At 34.9% G+C, this 17,317-nt stretch overlaps 1 protein-coding gene and 1 pseudogene across 1 annotated transcript; one reads left to right on the top strand and one right to left on the bottom strand.

The window, feature by feature from the left end:
• Positions 1-920: 920 nt before the first annotated feature.
• On the top strand, positions 921-10,847 carry LOC137714367 (putative disease resistance RPP13-like protein 1; annotated as a pseudogene).
• A 366-nt stretch (positions 10,848-11,213) lies between these two features.
• Positions 11,214-13,354, bottom strand: LOC137716025 (uncharacterized). The gene is made up of 5 exons (XM_068455414.1): positions 13,201-13,354; positions 12,899-13,092; positions 12,215-12,426; positions 11,875-12,136; positions 11,214-11,745 (listed from the first exon to the last, which is right to left on the bottom strand). Exons 1-5 carry the CDS (start codon positions 13,205-13,207, stop codon positions 11,410-11,412), a joined length of 1,011 nt encoding a protein of 336 aa, XP_068311515.1. The 5' UTR covers positions 13,208-13,354; the 3' UTR covers positions 11,214-11,409.
• Between the last annotated feature and the right edge of the window lie 3,963 nt (positions 13,355-17,317).

Genomic DNA, 17,317 nt, shown 5'->3' with positions numbered 1-17,317 from the left:
CCAATATAAACTCGTGCAATGTCGGATAACAGAACCGACATCATTGCTAGCGTCATGAAAAGGCTTTTGATGTCGGTTAGTCTCTTTAATCCACCACAAAAAAGGAAAGCAATATAAAATAAAATAAAGATAGCAATGTCGGTTAAAAGTGACATCTAGACTTACGTCGGATACATATGACATTAAGTACTGAAAGACTAGTGTCGGTTCTAAGCGATATCACCTAATAATTGGAGAAATAAAATAACCACTATAAAGTGACACCACCTAATAATTGGTTTTTTTTTTTTTTCTCTTTATAGAACTCCTCTTCTTTTTTTATCGTCTTCTTCACCCTCTCTCAATCCTCACCTTCTTTTCTTCACCGTTTCCAGTAAATCGACGTTGCTTGCGTCCTATTTTGCTTCTCTGTGTCACCTTCCCCTCGCCTCCTGCATCTCAGATTTCAAAACAAGTATATTTGTTGGTCTCAAGCAGAAAATCAATCAAGCCAACTCATTAAACACCCCAAAACCCGATCTTTAATCCCGTCCTACCTATCCCTAATCCTTACTTCTTTTTTTCACCCAACAAAAAACGCCCATAAACCCAAGATATATATTTTTTAATATACGATTTTTTTTCGTATTTTCCAAACACCCTTATAAAACCATGAATTAAATTTTCCGAACAGCCACGTAATTGATTGCAAGGAGGAAGAAAAAATTTGTCAGATTTTGTGTTTGATGTGAAACCATGAAGCCAAGGGAGGGAGGAAGATGAGAAAAATAGTTTGGATCGATCGCCGGTTTAGCTGTCTTGCGAAAATCAGAACTCGAAGGCTCGAGTAACAGCCCCTAAAAGGGAAGCTGTGGAGACGGCGTGCTCATCACTGCAGTGTTGAAAGAGAAAGGAGAAAGGCAAATGTTTTGATGCAAAATATGGTTGTTGTTGATGCGGTTGTTGCTGCTGCTGCTGGAATTGTGGTTGTTGAAACAACGGCATTTGCTGCTGCTGTTGTTGCGGTGGTTGTTGGGAGAAGAAAGAGCTGCTTTGCTGAAAGGGTTGTGAAGGCTGTTGAATTTGAAACGGCGATTGCTGCTGTTGTTGTTGTGGTTGCAAAAAAGGAGCAAAGAAAGAGCTGCTTTGCTGAAGGGGCTGTGTTCTCTTCCTTTTTATTTAGAATTTTGTGCGGGAGTCTACTCGAGTGGTGTGAAATTTTCAAATTTCAAAATGTTTGAAATTTTGCAAAAGTTTAGTGACCCGTGTTTTTAATTTTTTTTTTTTTTTTAACTTAAGTATATATGAATTTATCACACATTATGCCTAGACCTGCATTCGTGTCGTGTTTTCCGTGTTCGTGTCATACCCGACATCTTAACGGATCGTGTCGTCTAACACCTGTTAAAATAACCAGGTAAAATGACCCAACCCAAAATCGATCCGATAATATTAACAGGTAATTGCTCCAACATACAAAACATCAAATGTTCAAAAGATTTGTAAAATTAAGGACATTGGAACATTAGAACATTGTAACCTTGCGCATTTTCTTCCACACATCCTATTCTTTCACAAGATGGACACATAGTGAGAGTGGTTGTTGGCATATGCATGTACAAAGGTTGGTTTAATCTGTTAGTGTTTCACATAACTTCTTCAAGAGCTCACAGTCTACCTCAGTTTGCTTAAGCTTTGTCCTACTATATCCTAATCGTTGTTTGGTATGAAATTATGAATAGTAAACCTGGCATTCGTGTCGTGTTTCTCGTATTCGTGTCGTTTTCGTGTCATACCCGATAGCTTAACGGATCGTGTTGTGTAATACCCATTAAAGTAAACGGGTAATATGACCCGACCCGAAATCAACCTGTTAATATTTTCAGGTAATATGACCCGACCCGTTACCCGTTAAGAAAAATATATTTTAAATCAATAAAAATGAAAATGAAAAACATAATTTGACCCAAAAAAATGTAAAATATAATACTAAATCAGTATATGCATACTAAATTTCGGAGTTGACTCCTTAATGAAAGTTGTAAAGCTTTTTATTACGAGTGATTACATTTTTCACACTTCTACAATAATTATTATTAATTTTATTAATTTTTCACCAAAATAAATAACATTGTTCATGAGATTTGGAGGGTTTTAAAAATCTAAAAGACCATGTAACCTTGCCAATGGAACTCAAAGTTTACATGTTATTCCTTTTACAAAATCCTCAATTTTCATAGATCATCATGACATAAGATTTTGTGGTATATATCCACTTCTGTAAATATTTTAAATTGACGATCAAATTAGTTCATTGTATTCATATACGATCAAGGAGTGTAGCTGTAAAAAATCATCAAAATCAGAGTTAAAATAACCGTTAAATCGTGATTTTTCATTTATAACCGTCGAAACATTTTGTCTCGTTACTTGATCTCTGAATGTTTGTTTTTTGCAATTTCTGGCGTATGCGATCTCGAAGCATATATAAACACGTTTGATGGTTGGATCATTGAAATTAGTTTCATATGATGCGTATCCCATCAAAACGATACATTAACTAACACTTACAGTTTATTTATATTTTCATTAAGTATAACATAAGATTTTGTGGTATCCACTAATGTAAATATTTTAAATTGAAGATCAAATTCATTCATTGTATTCATATAGGGTCAAGGAGTGTAGCTATAAAAAATCATCAAAATCGGAGTTAAAATAACCGTTAAATTGTGATTTTTCATTTATAATCGTCGAAAAGTTTTGTCTCATTACTTGATCTCTGAATGTTTGTTTTTTTCAATTTTTGGCGTATGTGATCTCGAAGCATATATAAATAAGTTTGACAGTTGGATCGTTGAAATTAGTTTTGTAGGATGTGTATCCCATCAAAACGACAAATTCACTAACATTTAAGAGTTTATTTATACTTTCATCAAGTATAACATAAGATTTTGTGGTATCCACTAGTGTAAATATTTCAAATTGAAGATCGAATTCATTCATTGTATTCATATAGGGTCAAGAAGTGTAGCTGTAAAAAATCATCAAAATCGAAGTTAAAATAACCGTTAAATCATGATTTTTCGTTTATAACCGTTGAAATTTTTTGTCTCTTTACTTGATCTCTGAATGTTTGTTTTTTGCAATTTTTGGCGTATGCGATCTCGAAGCATATATAAACAAGTTTGACGGTTGGATCGTTGAAATTAGTTTCATAGGATGCGTATCCCATCAAAACAATAGATTCATTAACACTTAAGAGTTTATTTATACTTTCATCAAGTATAACATAAGATTTTGTGGTATCCACTAGTGTAAATATTTTAAATTGAAGATCGAATTCATTCATTGTACTCATACAGGGTCAAGGAGTGTAGCTATAAAAAATCATCAAAATCGGAGTTAAAATAACCATTAAATCGTGATTTTTCATTTATAACCGTCGAAAAGTTTTGTCTCATTACTTGATCTCTGAATGTTTGTTTTTTTCAATTTTTGATGTATGCGATCTTGAAGCATATATAAACAAGTTTGACGGTTGGATCGTTGACATTAGTTTCGTAGGAAGCGTATCCCATCAAAACGATAGATTCACTAACACTTGAGAGTTTATTTATATTTTCATCAAGTATAACATAAGATTTTGTGGTATCCACTAGTGTAAATATTTTAAATTGAAGATCGAATTCATTCATTGTATTCATATAGGGTCAAGGAGTGTAGCTGTAAAAAATCATCAAAATTAGAGTTAAAATAACCGTTAAATCATGATTTTTCGTTTATAACCGTTGAAATTTTTTGTCTCGTTACTTGATCTCTAAATGTTTGTTTTTTGCAATTTTTGGCGTATGCGATCTCGAAGCATATATAAACAAGTTTGACGGTTAGATCGTTGAAATTAGTTTCGTAGGATGCGTATCCCATCAAAACGATAGATTCACTAACACTTAAGAGTTTATTTATACTTTCATTAGGTATAACATAAGATTTTGTGGTGTCCACTAGTATAAATATTTTAAATTGAAGATCGAATTCATTCATTGTATTCATACAGGGTCAAGGAGTGTAGCTGTAAAAAATCATCAAAATCGGAGTTAAAATAACCGTTAAATCGTGATTTTTCGTTTATAACCGTCAAAATTTTTTGTCTTGTTACTTGATCTCTGAATGTTTGTTTTTTGCAATTTTTGGTGTATGCGCTATCGAAGCATATATAAACAAGTTTGACGGTTGGATCGTTGAAATTAGTTTTGTAAGATGCGTATCCCATCAAAATGATAAATTCACTAATACTTGAGAGTTTATTTATACTTTTATCAAGTATAACATAAGATTTTGTGGTATCCACCAATGTAAATATTTTAAATTGAAGATCGAATTCATTCATTATATTCATATAGGGTCAAAGAGTATAGCTGTAAAAAATCATCAAAATCAGAGTTAAAACAACCGTTAAATCGTGATTTTTCGTTTATAACCGTTGAAAAGTTTTGTCTCGTTTCTTGATCTCTGAATATTTTTTTTTTGCAAATTTTGGCATATCCGATCTCGAAGCATATATAAACAAGTTTGACGGTTGGATCATTGAAATTTGTTTCATAGGATGCGTATCCCATCAAAACAATACATTAACTAACACTTAGAGTTTCTTTGGGTTAAATATTAGGCGGGAAATGGATGGATATAGGTTGCAAAATTTCCCAAACATTAGGCGGGAAATGGATGAAACTCTTGAAATATTAGGTGGGAAATTAATTATTATAATTTTTTTATGTGTTTGGTATTTTTATATTACTTGATATTTTTATTTTTAATGTGTTTTATGATTTTTAATCTCAATCTTTGCCTATAATATACTATAAAAATAAATAAATAAATAAAACTTAAAATTTAAAGTTTATATAGAATAATAATTAATAAACAATATATACATATTCATTATATCTATTGCATTTTATAGTAAGTTTTTTTTAGTAGTTTAAAAAATTAAAATCATCAAAATAGCATTTTTCTTATCGTGTCGAAACAGGTTACCCGCGTGTCACTCTTGTGTAAACCTGTTAAGGACCCGTTATTAACGGGTTATTATCGTGTGACCCGATAATGACCCGATTAGTTATCGTGTTGACCCGAAACCCGTTATTTTCGTGTCGTTTACGTGTCGTGTTAACGGGTCGTGTAAGAAATTGCCAGGTCTAATGAATAGTTTGTGGCATTTCTTGCAGCCATGGATATCATGGCTGAGTAATTTTCTGGAGCCTTCTCTGGGTATTCTCTACACGTACTTCACTTTTCCTCTATAATTTGTTACTGATGCTAAATATATTATAAGAGCAAGTCTAATTATTTGATAAAAAGGATCATTTCAGTATAATATTGACATTCAAATGAAAAGAATGAGAAAATGCCTTGCGTGAAGAATGAAATCCAAATAACAATTAGCTCAAGAACTACAGTCCAATTCAAATCGAAAACCCACATTAGAACTACATACCTCCCAATAGATTAAACTATATACATCCCAGATAACAATTAGCACAAGAAATAATGCAAAATTTGGGAAGGACTAGGTTTAGATTTGGCAAGTTTAAGCATAAATTAACATCAGAGGTTTAGATTTGGCAGGTTTAAGCATCAATTAACATGAAACCTTAACAAAAGCTAGAAGAAAAAAAAACCCAAATTTGAAAACGCAGTTCTTGATCCAAATTCCAATTAAATTCAAAATTGCCTACTCATATTGAAATCCCAATCCCAATGGACCCAATCCCAGCTTTTCAATTTTTGGAGAAGTTGATTTACGGTAGTAGTGTTGTCGACGGCTGTGTTGTTGTCGAAGAGGAGAGGCTTACAGGAGTGGGGAGAGAGAAAAGAATTAAGGCTTTTGTTTTGATCAAATGGTAAAATTGGAAAATAATGGAATAGAGAAGGGGTTTTTTCGTCCAAAAAAGTTCTAATAATATAAGTGAAATAGAATCGAACGGTACAAATTTACTCTCATTTATCTTACGGCTATTATTTCAGTAAAGTCTTTAATAGTTTTTTAATTAATATAGAAGTGTAAAAAATATAGAAAAAATATATAAACGCTCGTATGGACAAGCTTTACAACTTTCATGAATAGCTTAACTTCGAAATTTGCCACTATAATCATATAAATCAATCAAAATTTAACCATTGATTGTTGTTTACATTTATGCTTCATTTTTCTCATCATATTTTGTTTTTTTTCTTTCATATTTTGTTTTTTGAAAACATGATCTATTAGAGGATGCAGGAAGATGAATGGTTTGGATAATTGATATTATGTTCCGAGTTTTACGGTTAGTGAAAATATTGCTCGATGTTTATAAAGTTTCTACAAACTATATGACATCGACTCATATTTCAATTAACTGTAAATATCAAAACATGATATCAAAGATCTAAATCGTTCATCTTCTTACATCTGCTAGATGATCATGTTTTCAAAAAAAGAAAATTCAAAAAATGAAATTCAGTAAGAAGAATAAAGCTAAATGATAATCGATGGTTAAATATAAATTTAAGGTTTATGGATTATATAATATTGGATTTCGAAGCCGACCCCTTATGAAAGTTGTAAAGCTTGTCACTATGAGCGATTGTATATTTTTTTTTACATTTTTTACACTTCTACTATAATTATTATTAATTTTGCCCTCAAATAAAAAACATTATTCATGAGGGTTTGGAGGATTTTAAAAATCTAAACGATAATGTAATTGTAATCATTATCTACTTGTGGAGGAATAATGATGAATCATGAGTGTTTATATATTCTTTCACATTTTTCATACTTGTATGTATGTATTCTTAGTTTTTACCTATACAAATACTATACTGGTTCATTTTAATTTTGGACAACAACATTTATCCTAGTAATGATAATAAGGAACTCTCATAATAAAAATAAATAAGGACTATTTTTTTTTTAAAACTTATATAGAATAATAATGCAAAACTATATATTTAATATAGAATATATTGTATATATTAATATGGCTATTGTATTTTATAATAAATCTTTTAGTAATTAAACTTTAAAATTATCAAAATTATTTTTTTCTTAAACGAGTCGAAACGGGTTACCCACATGTATACCTATTAAGAACCCGTTATTAACGGGTTACCCGATAATGACCCGATTAGTTATCGTGTTGACCCGAAACCTGTTATTTTTGTGCCGTTTTCGTGTCTTGTCAGAAATTGTCGTGGTTAATTATGCCCATGGTAGATAACAAAACGACACTGCATTTAAAATATTTAAAAATATTATTAGTGTCAGCTACAACCGACACCAGTTTTAAAATATTTAAAAATAATTGTTAGTGTCGGTTAGAAGCAACACGATCTTTTTTTAAACTGACACTAACTTTTTATCGGTTGAAAGCGACACGGTTTTCTTTTTATACAACACCACCATTTAAAAAGATTAAAATATATGTCGGTTATAAGCAACATTAATAGTCTAAGTCGGTTATAAGTGACATAGACAGTTTTTGTTGGTTATAGCCGACATTAATTCCGACACCATGTAAAGAAGGTGTCGGAAATGTTTTATCTGCCAGTATATTATATAAAACCGACACCAACTATCGACACAATAAGCTGCTTTCGTAGTAGTGATCAAATGGTACGAAGCCACGACAAGTCTCAAATGGCAGGAAGCCGTGTTTTATCCTAGCCCGCACAAGTTAAAACTGAGCAAGGCATCAAAAGCTCCAATAGCTCAAAGTCCTCGTCCGCACGAGCTAAAACTGTGCAAGGCATTTAATGCTCTTTGCCTGCACGAGCTGAAACTGCATAAGACATCAAACCCCAACAAATACATAAGGAACTACGAGTAACTTGATCCCTCAACGAGGGTACATAGGCAATCTAGGGCTCCACCTAGGTGCAGTCGCAAAATCAAATAAACACCCAAATCCGCAAGTTATGATTTATTCATGTTAGAATCAATGGGTTTTTCCTTTTTAATGAAGGATTGTAATTAATAGACGTATAGTCTAGAATGGGTCGAACTCAAATTAATAAAACCTTCTTCGGAAATGAATGAGGGTGAAAGTGTGTCAAGTGAATTATTTGTTTACATATTGTCTTCAATTTTTGCTCAACAATGCTTAGGGGAGCTCACGAAGTAAAGAACTTTACCCGGGGAAATAAACTGACATATTGACTACTAAATAAATTGAGGATCAAGCCGATGTCAGTTAATGCAGTTTTTGGTGATGCTGAGCAGAAGCGGCTGGGTAACTCAGACGTGAAGCAGTGTTGCATGAGCTTAAAGAGGCTGTCTTTGATGCCTTGGACTTGTTGGACCACATCAAGACAGAAGTGTTACGATGCAAAATGGAAGCCGAAGAACGAGCTGGAGCTAGCTCAAGTAAAGTACAACAGAAAGATTCTTTAAACTTGGAAGCAGGTCCTCGACACATAATCTCACAAACACTACCTTCAACTTCTTTGGTTGAAGACTCTGATGTGTATGGAAGAAATGAGGACAAGGAGACCTTCATTAGATTATTGCTAGCCGATGATGTTGACAACAAGATAGGTGTGATTCCCATTGTGGGAATGGGTGGGATCGGAAAGACCACCCTCGCTCAGTTCTTATACGACGATGTTGGAGTGAGGCAACATTTTGAGCTCCGGGCATGGGTTTGTGTTTCGGAAGAATTTGATGTACAAACTTGTGGAAGTAAGATCATTGTTACTACCCGGAATGAACGCGTTGCATCTGTGAAGGGTACTTTTGATGCCCACCGTCTGATGCAAATATCTGAGAATGACTGTTGGTTGTTGTTTGCAAAACATACGTTCAAAGATGCACGTGTTAGTGGAAATCCAAATCTTGAAGTGATCGGAAGACCAATCATTAGCAAGTGCAGAGGCCTTCCTTTAGCTGCAAAATCGCTTGGAGGTCTTTTACGATCTGAACGGGATGCAGAGGAATGGGAGAGTGTACTAAAGAGTGACATCTGGGATACAGAGTGTACAATTCTGCCTGCTCTATGGCTAAGCTACCACTACTTGCCTCCCCATCTCAAGCGTTGTTTTGCCTATTGTTCTGTTTTCCCCAAAGACCACGAATTCTGCAAGCAGGAATTTGTTTTGCAGTGGATGGCTGAAGATCTTGTACAACCCCAAAAGAAGAAAACAATGAAGGAAGTTGGAGAGATAAGTACTTGCGAACCTTCTTATTAGGCAACCTCTACCCATTGGCTAAGGTATGCTGTGATCTACTTCTAACACTACAATGTTTAAGGGTGCTCAAATTAGCCGGGGAGAACATTAGGAGTTGCCTAATTCGATTAGAAACTTCAAACATCTACGGTATTTGAACCTCAGTGGGACTCCAACCCAAAAACTACCTGATACGAACTGTATTTTGAAAAATTTACAAACACTACTTCTGGCTTTTTGTACATCCTTGACGAGTTACCAGTCGATCTGAAAAGGCTAATCAATTTGCGGGATCTTGATATGCAAGGTACAAATATTAAGAATATCCTGCCCCCGCAGATGAGCAAGTCGAAAGATCTCCAAACAATAAGTGACTTTATCTTAGACAAAAAGACGGGCTAACATTGTAGTGTTGAAGGGATTTCAACACTTGGAGGGAATGCTTCGTATTTCAGGACTACAGAATATTGTTAGGGAGGATGCTTTGAAGGCCAAACTTGGGGAAAAGACACAGCTCCATGAACTAATTTTGCATTGAGAAGGGGCACTAACGACTCACAAAAAGATCGAGAAGTGCTGCACAACTTGCAACCCCATACCAACCTAAGATACCTTACTGTCAGTTCTTATGGAGGTATAACATTTCCAGGTTGGTTCGAAGATGGTTCTTTGTCTAATCTAGAGACTCTCCAACTTGAGCATTGTGAATGTAGTTTGTCCATTGCTGCAGCATTAGGGCAGCTACCGTCCCTTTTAGAGCTTGAAATCGATGGGCTGAATGGAGCGGAATCAGTAGGTTCTGAATTTTATGGTGGCATAGGCACCAAACCTGCATTTACATCTCTGGAGGTTTTGAAATTCAGAAATATGCGGAAGTGGCAACATTGGAGGTAAGAAGAAGGCGGAGGAGCTTTTCCTAATCTTCGTGAGCTCGATATTCATGCTTGTCCCAAAATATCTGGGAAACTACCTTTGCTTTTCTTCGCAAGCCCTGAACAGCTGGACTTATACGATGTTAGTATAGAATCCTTTGCTTGTTCAGAAGAATCTATTAAACTCGTATCCCTCCGCCAGCTGAAATTATCCAATTATTCGAATTTGGTATGTTTTGTTGGTGGTGGAATGTTGGTTGCACCCAAATTGATCAATCTCTCGATGTATGAACTTGTGGTTACTTCCAAAAGCATACATATCAATCTCTCTATGCATGATTGTAACTAATGCACCTGTGTACATAATACAAGGCATGCTTTAAACACACTCCGAATCCTTTCTGATAACTGTTTACTAATTAAAAGCTTATATTGGTGCATCTGAGATTACAGTGCTATGGCCAGTCCCCTACACGTGCAAGAGCGATTTCCGACTATTGGTCCATGTGGAGTCCACACTTTGTCACCGGCCAGAAATCATCTACACACATGAAGTAACTGACCTTAGCAAAATGCCTGAGCTTTAGAGTAACCGTGTGTAATGGAGCTAGGTTAAACCACAATATACCGGCTTCATTACTAAGGTTATCTTAGGTAAAAAAGATGTTACTTGAGAGAATGGCAAACTCTGCTGATATATCAGATGTTACCTGGTTAACACAATTTCCGTACAGTGAAGAGAACGACGAGTTCTACAGTTTCGATCAAGCTTTGCTGTTGGAAGAATGAGGCCACTGTACAGAAATTAAAAGTCAGTTTTTGTAGTAGTTTGTGGAATGTGACTTGAAACTTTGGGATTATACATGTTAATGTGGTCTCTTGTTGGCTGTTAGAATTGTTAATAACAATCCTAAATTGTCAGTAATTAAGTTTAATTTGTTGTTGTCGCAACTTAGTATTACCACCTAGTATTACTCATCTTCGCTTATAAGTGAGGGTCTTATGTTCGAATCTCATGAATCACCGCCTAGTCGATGCCAATTTATTCCCTCCACCCTTTCATGTACATACATCGTTGTATCAGAAAAAAAATTAAGTTGTTCACTTTGACACAAATACAAAATTTAAGTCAGAAGACTCAGAACAAGAAGGTAATGAGTATTTTGACAGGATAGGACAGGATATTCCATCTAATCATTCCTTTTCTATATGTTTATGAACAGGAAAGTGTCGTTTTCATATATGAAAGAAAGAAATTGTCTCCTTCCAAATAACAACAAATCAACAAATGTAATGTACATGCTTTCAATGAATTAACCATTTACACAATCAACACTAATCTTTGGCACACTCATGGAACAATTTTGGGTATATTAGGTTTGTAATGGGGATGTTCTTCTCCGAGCAAAAGCGCCCTCAGAATCGCCTCACATAAACCAGTATAATGCACAATCAAATGTCCACCATCAGGAACTTCATGATACTGAATCCATGGTAGCTTACTTGAAACATATCTTTGGAGTTGAAACGGCACAACTTTATCTTCGTAACCTTGCCAGATGTGAACAGAGCGCTGGTTTTGCGGGAATGGGTTACTGAGATCCATTGGATCAAAATCCCACGGGGTGAAAGCCAATTTGAAGTCATGATGCAGAGTATCGAAAACCACCCGTTGTCGTAGCTTCTCCTGTAGGTGTGCATGCATAAATATTGTTACAGTAATCATGAGAAAGAAACGACTAATGTGTAAATCGGTTCATAGGAAGCAGCCTTTACTACCACACACCATGGAGTGAACGTTATGACTTGGTTTTACCTGAGTGAGCATTGGGAACCCTGGTATTACTTTCAGGACATCCATGTCTTTGGTGTTGAAGAATACCGGGTTTCTTTCCATGACAGACGTTGAGGGGAGCCATTTCTGAGTTACCCACCACCGCAGTAATCCCGGGGCAAATTCTGCAAACAAGAGTCCCCAATGTATGAGTTTCCTGCGGTAATCATCCTTTATTAGTTTCTCGGGAAGAGAAGGCCACCGGTAATTCACAACTGGAACTACTAAGGCCACACCTGCGAGCCTACACAAGCGAATGTGATATAAGAAACTCGAATAGCAGAAAGTCATGAATCTAGAATCCAAAACTCAGTGAATTTACCTGTGTGGTATATGTTTGATGCAACTCCAGGTGGAATATGATCCCATTGAGACTCCAATGACATAAAACTTTGACCCTAACTCTAACTGATCGGCTAGCTGTTCGATGTCAAGGGCTTCACTCTTGACCGAGCGTTTTGGATTCGGATCACTTTCTCCATAACCAGCCCGATCGTAGAACAGGAAATATATCCCCAACTCATCAATTAATTCCTGGAAACTGAAGCATTGTGAAAACTCAACCCATTTCGACATTTTTCTTTAAACTGATGCTTTAGAACTGCTTCCTTAACCGATCCATATAATCAAAATTAGGAATTTTTCTTGTAAACCAAGTGCATATTTGAACTCATAAACAAAGAAAACCCAATGATATTCACAAGCATAAATGTTTCAATTCGTTGACTTTTGCAGATACAAATATTCTGAACAGATTTTTACCAAACTCAAAAATTCAATTTTCTTTCTTACTTAATCAAGATTCATAGTATTTTGATACAAGCGATATTGGGGAGAGGGAAATCGAACTCAAAGACCTAGCGAGGGACGAACGCTCTTAACCAACTGAATCGTAATGCCGTTGCATACATCACTCATTTCATTGATTTCAATTGTAATCTATCTCCTACTTGAATTTAAACACAGAATTTGCTAAAACCCTGAGATCAAAAGTAGGAGTAGTTACTTGGGGAGCGAGGAAACTCATTTCCTTTGAGCTTCCAAAGCCATGAACCATGATGATCTTGTAGTTTGCCTTGCTCTTGGGGACCCCGCTTTCTCTGTAAGCCAGATGCCGTCCATCTGCAAGCTTGATTCTTGGTGAAGCTGCAGCAACTTCTTCTGCTTCTTCAGGCACATCGCTTGGTTTTGAAATCTTCCCTGAAAACCCAAAACCAAAAAATGGCAGATTAATTTGATCTAATTAATTTAATTTCTTGGACCCAAAAATTCGATTGAAAAAAGAAAAACAAAAAAATGAAAACTCACCGGGCATGATTTTCTCTGTTGGGTCTCTGGGATTTCAAAAGATTAATCGGTGATTACTGTAATTCCATTTTTTTCGTTTTTCTCTGTTTGTTTTTTTTTTTTTTTTTTTTTTTTTGGAATTGCAGAAGCTTGATGGGCTTTTACTTTTGTATCCAGAAAAGTGGCAGCGAACAAGTTAATTACCTTACTTTATAGTTCTTAGCCAACCTGGATATACTTTTGAATGTTCCCCTACTATTATTTTATTTCTATACGTACCCCACCAATTTTCTATCTACACCCTGTTTCCATCTTATATATTTCTCATTAAGTTTCCATTTTTACCCCTCACTCGTTCTCTTCTTTTCTTTTCTTTTTCTCCTCTACCACCGCACTCCGTTATCACCACCGACGAAAACCGCTCTAACTCCGGCGACCACAGCCACGACTTTGATGACGCATTGGCCGACACCAATCACCCCTTAGACTATTCAATATTTATGCTTAGACTATTTAGCTTTTTTTTCCTCCTCTATAAATTGGGTATTCAGCTACCCTTACATGGTACATGCCTCATTGCGACAATCTCACTGCCTCTTGTCTTGCTACTATTCCGGTTCATCTTGCTCACACTCGCCACCTTGACCTTGATTGTCACTGTATTTGTGAAAAGGTTTGCTCTTGATAGTCCTTGTGTTTACTATATTTCTTTTGCATTTAATTTAGACAACAATTGTAAAGCTGGCATCCTTTAATTCCCACACTATATTTGGATAGCAGCAAGCCAAAACCTACTCCTAACAAGTTGATGGCTTTTCAGTTGTTGTGCACTAGCCCCTTACTAGTGAAAGGGTTGCTTGCTGTAGCGCGTATTGTACTAGTGAGTAGGAAAAGCAGGTCGAGATTATTAATAACAGATGGAGACACCGAAAACATGTTTGGTGCCTTGTCCTTATCTCCTTCTCGGAAACTATAAATGATGAAAATCCTATGAATAAAGAATGAGAAACTTGTAGGTACCTTATATTAATTAAAAGGGAACAACAAAAGATTAGATACACAAATTTGAAATGCACTACGTGATTATTATTATAAAAACATATATTAAGGATATACAAATGACTAATTTGCAGAGCCCAAAGAGTTGGGCTGAGAATATTTTTTTGATTTACCAATCATTTGTGTGATTGAAACCGCAGCTGCTGCTGCAATTAGATGCTTCTGCGCGGCCATATGCCAGCTCACATCGACTAGTGAGTTTGGCAATTTGATTCTAACCAGCTGATGTATAGCCACGTGGCACATGTTAGCTGTCAGCCTGCACCGCAAAATACAAGAAAAACTTCCAATTAAGAACTAATTCGGATTATTATTTCTCAAATCATGTAATGAGTTAACGTTTTATTCATTACGAGCGATATGCGGCAATAATTTATACCGAAGTGAGAGAGTGAAGAGTGTTTGTTATTAAGGTCTAAAGTGAATAATTAATTTTAATTTGTTTAGTTGTTTATGTGACAATAGCTGGCTAGAGATTAATGGTTAAGATTAGATCTTTAGTCTTAAGCTCAGATGTGAGCAAGTGGCAAGGTCTCATAGGACTTTGTTTATTCATGGTTGGATGAGCTCATAGGCAAAGCCAGCCTTGATGGTGTGCAAATAATGCCACCATATAAGGCTTTTTAATTTAGAAGGATCCTTGATTACGATTTATTTTATCCATATATACATATAAATTTAAATTTGCAATGATAAACCAAATTCTTCTTGTAGTGTGACCATGAACTGGGGTCAACACTACCCAGTGGTGTTTTATTTATTTTGTTATTTAAAGCATGGCGTTTATTTTGTGTTTTATCTTAATTTCTTTTCTGTTTCATTTCATTTTTTCGGGTCTTTAAAAGCATGAGTTGTGTTTTATTTTCATTTTTTTTTTTAGTTATTTAAAGTATGGAGTTTCACACCCAAAAACATAGAAGATGTAAATAGGTACGTAGCCATCACACTAAGATTCTTTTTTATAGATCATCTCAATTATATATGATCACAATTAAAATGTAAAAGAAAACATAGCAACCAAAATGTTAGACCTTCTAAGGGCTTTTTTTTAGGTATGTAAAAATAAGGAGTTTCGAATCCAAAAACATAGAATGAAAATAGGTACCTAAGCACTACACCAATTTTTTTTTCTTTATCTCAATTTATATATAATCATAAAAATTAAAATGTAAAAGAAAACGTATCAACCAAAATTCTATACTTTTTAAGGGCCTCTCTCGGAGCCTCGCACAGGTCCCCAATCCTAGGACCGGCCCTGCTCATAAGCTCTCCTATATTCCCTATAGTCTAACGGCATTTTGTACTGATGTGATGAATGAGAATATACAAACACAGAAAGCATGACTTATGCTCTCTGAGATTTGGATTCGAGTTTTGCATCACCATCTTTCTCTCTATGCAATTCTTCTTGCTGCTAATACAAACTGAAATTATTATTGAGTTCCCAGAATCCAATAAATAGAGAGTTTGAATCTGAAACGTCGTGAGTTGAAGAGGAAGACTCTAACCACCAAGCCACCCAGGTATGGATCTCTAAAATTAATTACAAAACAAGTTCACTTATTCTAAACTCCGCTAAAACACAAAAGAAAACAGAGGATGAGCCCACCTCCCCTATCTGCACTTGGAGCAGTCCTCCAACACACAAATCATTGAACCACCCTTAAATTCATAATTTCGTACGAATAAATGAAACCATTTTATTGTATTTTTCTAGCAGGATGTTAGCATGCGACTTTACTTTTTCCGAGAAAATATCAAGAGCAAAAACTACTTTTGCAATGGATTGGTGTTGTAAGAGCATTTACTTCTGCACATAAAGTTTCGTGTTCGTTCCCTCAATTGACAATATCAAATGGTAAAAAATGTTCCTCCTTTCTTTACCTCTAAATAGTAATCCTAAATCTATGGTTTACCCATGCACCATAATATTCCTACGTTTATAGTTTCTTGCTTGTGGGACTTTGGTGCCTCACTTTTAACATGATTCTAATTTCTAAGCACAAGATAAGACCTAATTACAAGGAGCATTGCAAATACACACAGCTATTATTTATTTATTTATTATTATGCTAGAACTTAGTGTTACGGGTTTTTAATTGTTTGCGTGGATCTTGTCTTTTTTAGTTTAGCCATTTAGTGTTATTACTTTTAAGTTACGTTCAAATCTGTGTTTTGTAAACATCTTTTATACGTTCTCAAAGTTATTTGAATGAATATCTTTATTTCTTAAAAAATAAATAAATAATTGTTTTCATGAACTCAAAACTTCTTCCAACAAAATAAACAAGGGTGCCACATGATAATGGCTCAAATAGTACTACTTTATTCAAATTTCATTAATAAATTTCGTGACTGGCATTATTAAGCTACAATGTGATATATTATGAAATTTTCTTGCAGTATTCAGTATATATAAAATTGTATGAAAAATACATAAGTCACATAAGAAACCTGAAAAAAAAAAAAATATAACCAAAAGATGTAACATACAAAGGTTCTTCTCCGAGCACAAGTTCCCGGAAAATGGCTTCACATATAACACTCTCCTGAATCAACAGATGACCACCATCTTCAACATCATGGTACTTAATCCATGGTAACTTCACAACATACCATTGTCGTTCATACGGGACCAGTTTATCTTCATCACCCTGCCATGGGTGAACAGAGCCTTTATTAAGAGCATTGTTCAGCGCTAGATGGTTGGCCACCATCCTAATTAGTCCTTAGGCGTTTGAAAATTAAGAAAGTGCACCTAGACCGCTGAGACATCTGCCTAAACCCGCTTATCTCGACTCTCACTTAGACATATAAAATCAATAACTTTCATTTTGCATTTTAATTTTTTAATAAGATGTAAGAGATTTGTTGAATACTTGGATAAACACTCATTATACGCTCGTTTCCCGTGTTTTCAATATGTTCTAATACTTTATAATCTATATCTCATTTTATTTTTGTAATTTATGTATACCAATATAATTATGTGTGTTTTTTAAGTATAAATAGACACTTATTTATACAATATATAATAAATTTACTTAAATCTGTCTAGTCTGCCTAAGCCCCCGCCTAG

Source organism: Pyrus communis, chromosome 14, assembly GCF_963583255.1.
Source record: "Pyrus communis chromosome 14, drPyrComm1.1, whole genome shotgun sequence".
Classification (NCBI taxonomy): Eukaryota; Viridiplantae; Streptophyta; class Magnoliopsida; order Rosales; family Rosaceae; genus Pyrus; species Pyrus communis.
The sequence above is the reverse complement of the archived record's forward strand: the minus strand, read 5'-3'. Positions and strand labels throughout refer to the sequence as shown.

Bases quoted from the DNA above. Each gene is read 5' to 3' on its own strand.
- LOC137716025 (XM_068455414.1), bottom strand. The intron at 12,427-12,898 runs GTAACTACTCCT...TTCAGTTTCCAG, and splicing joins TGAGTTTCCTCGCTCCCCAA to GAATTAATTGATGAGTTGGG. The intron at 11,746-11,874 runs GTAAAACCAAGT...GCACACCTACAG, and splicing joins GGTTCCCAATGCTCACTCAG to GAGAAGCTACGACAACGGGT.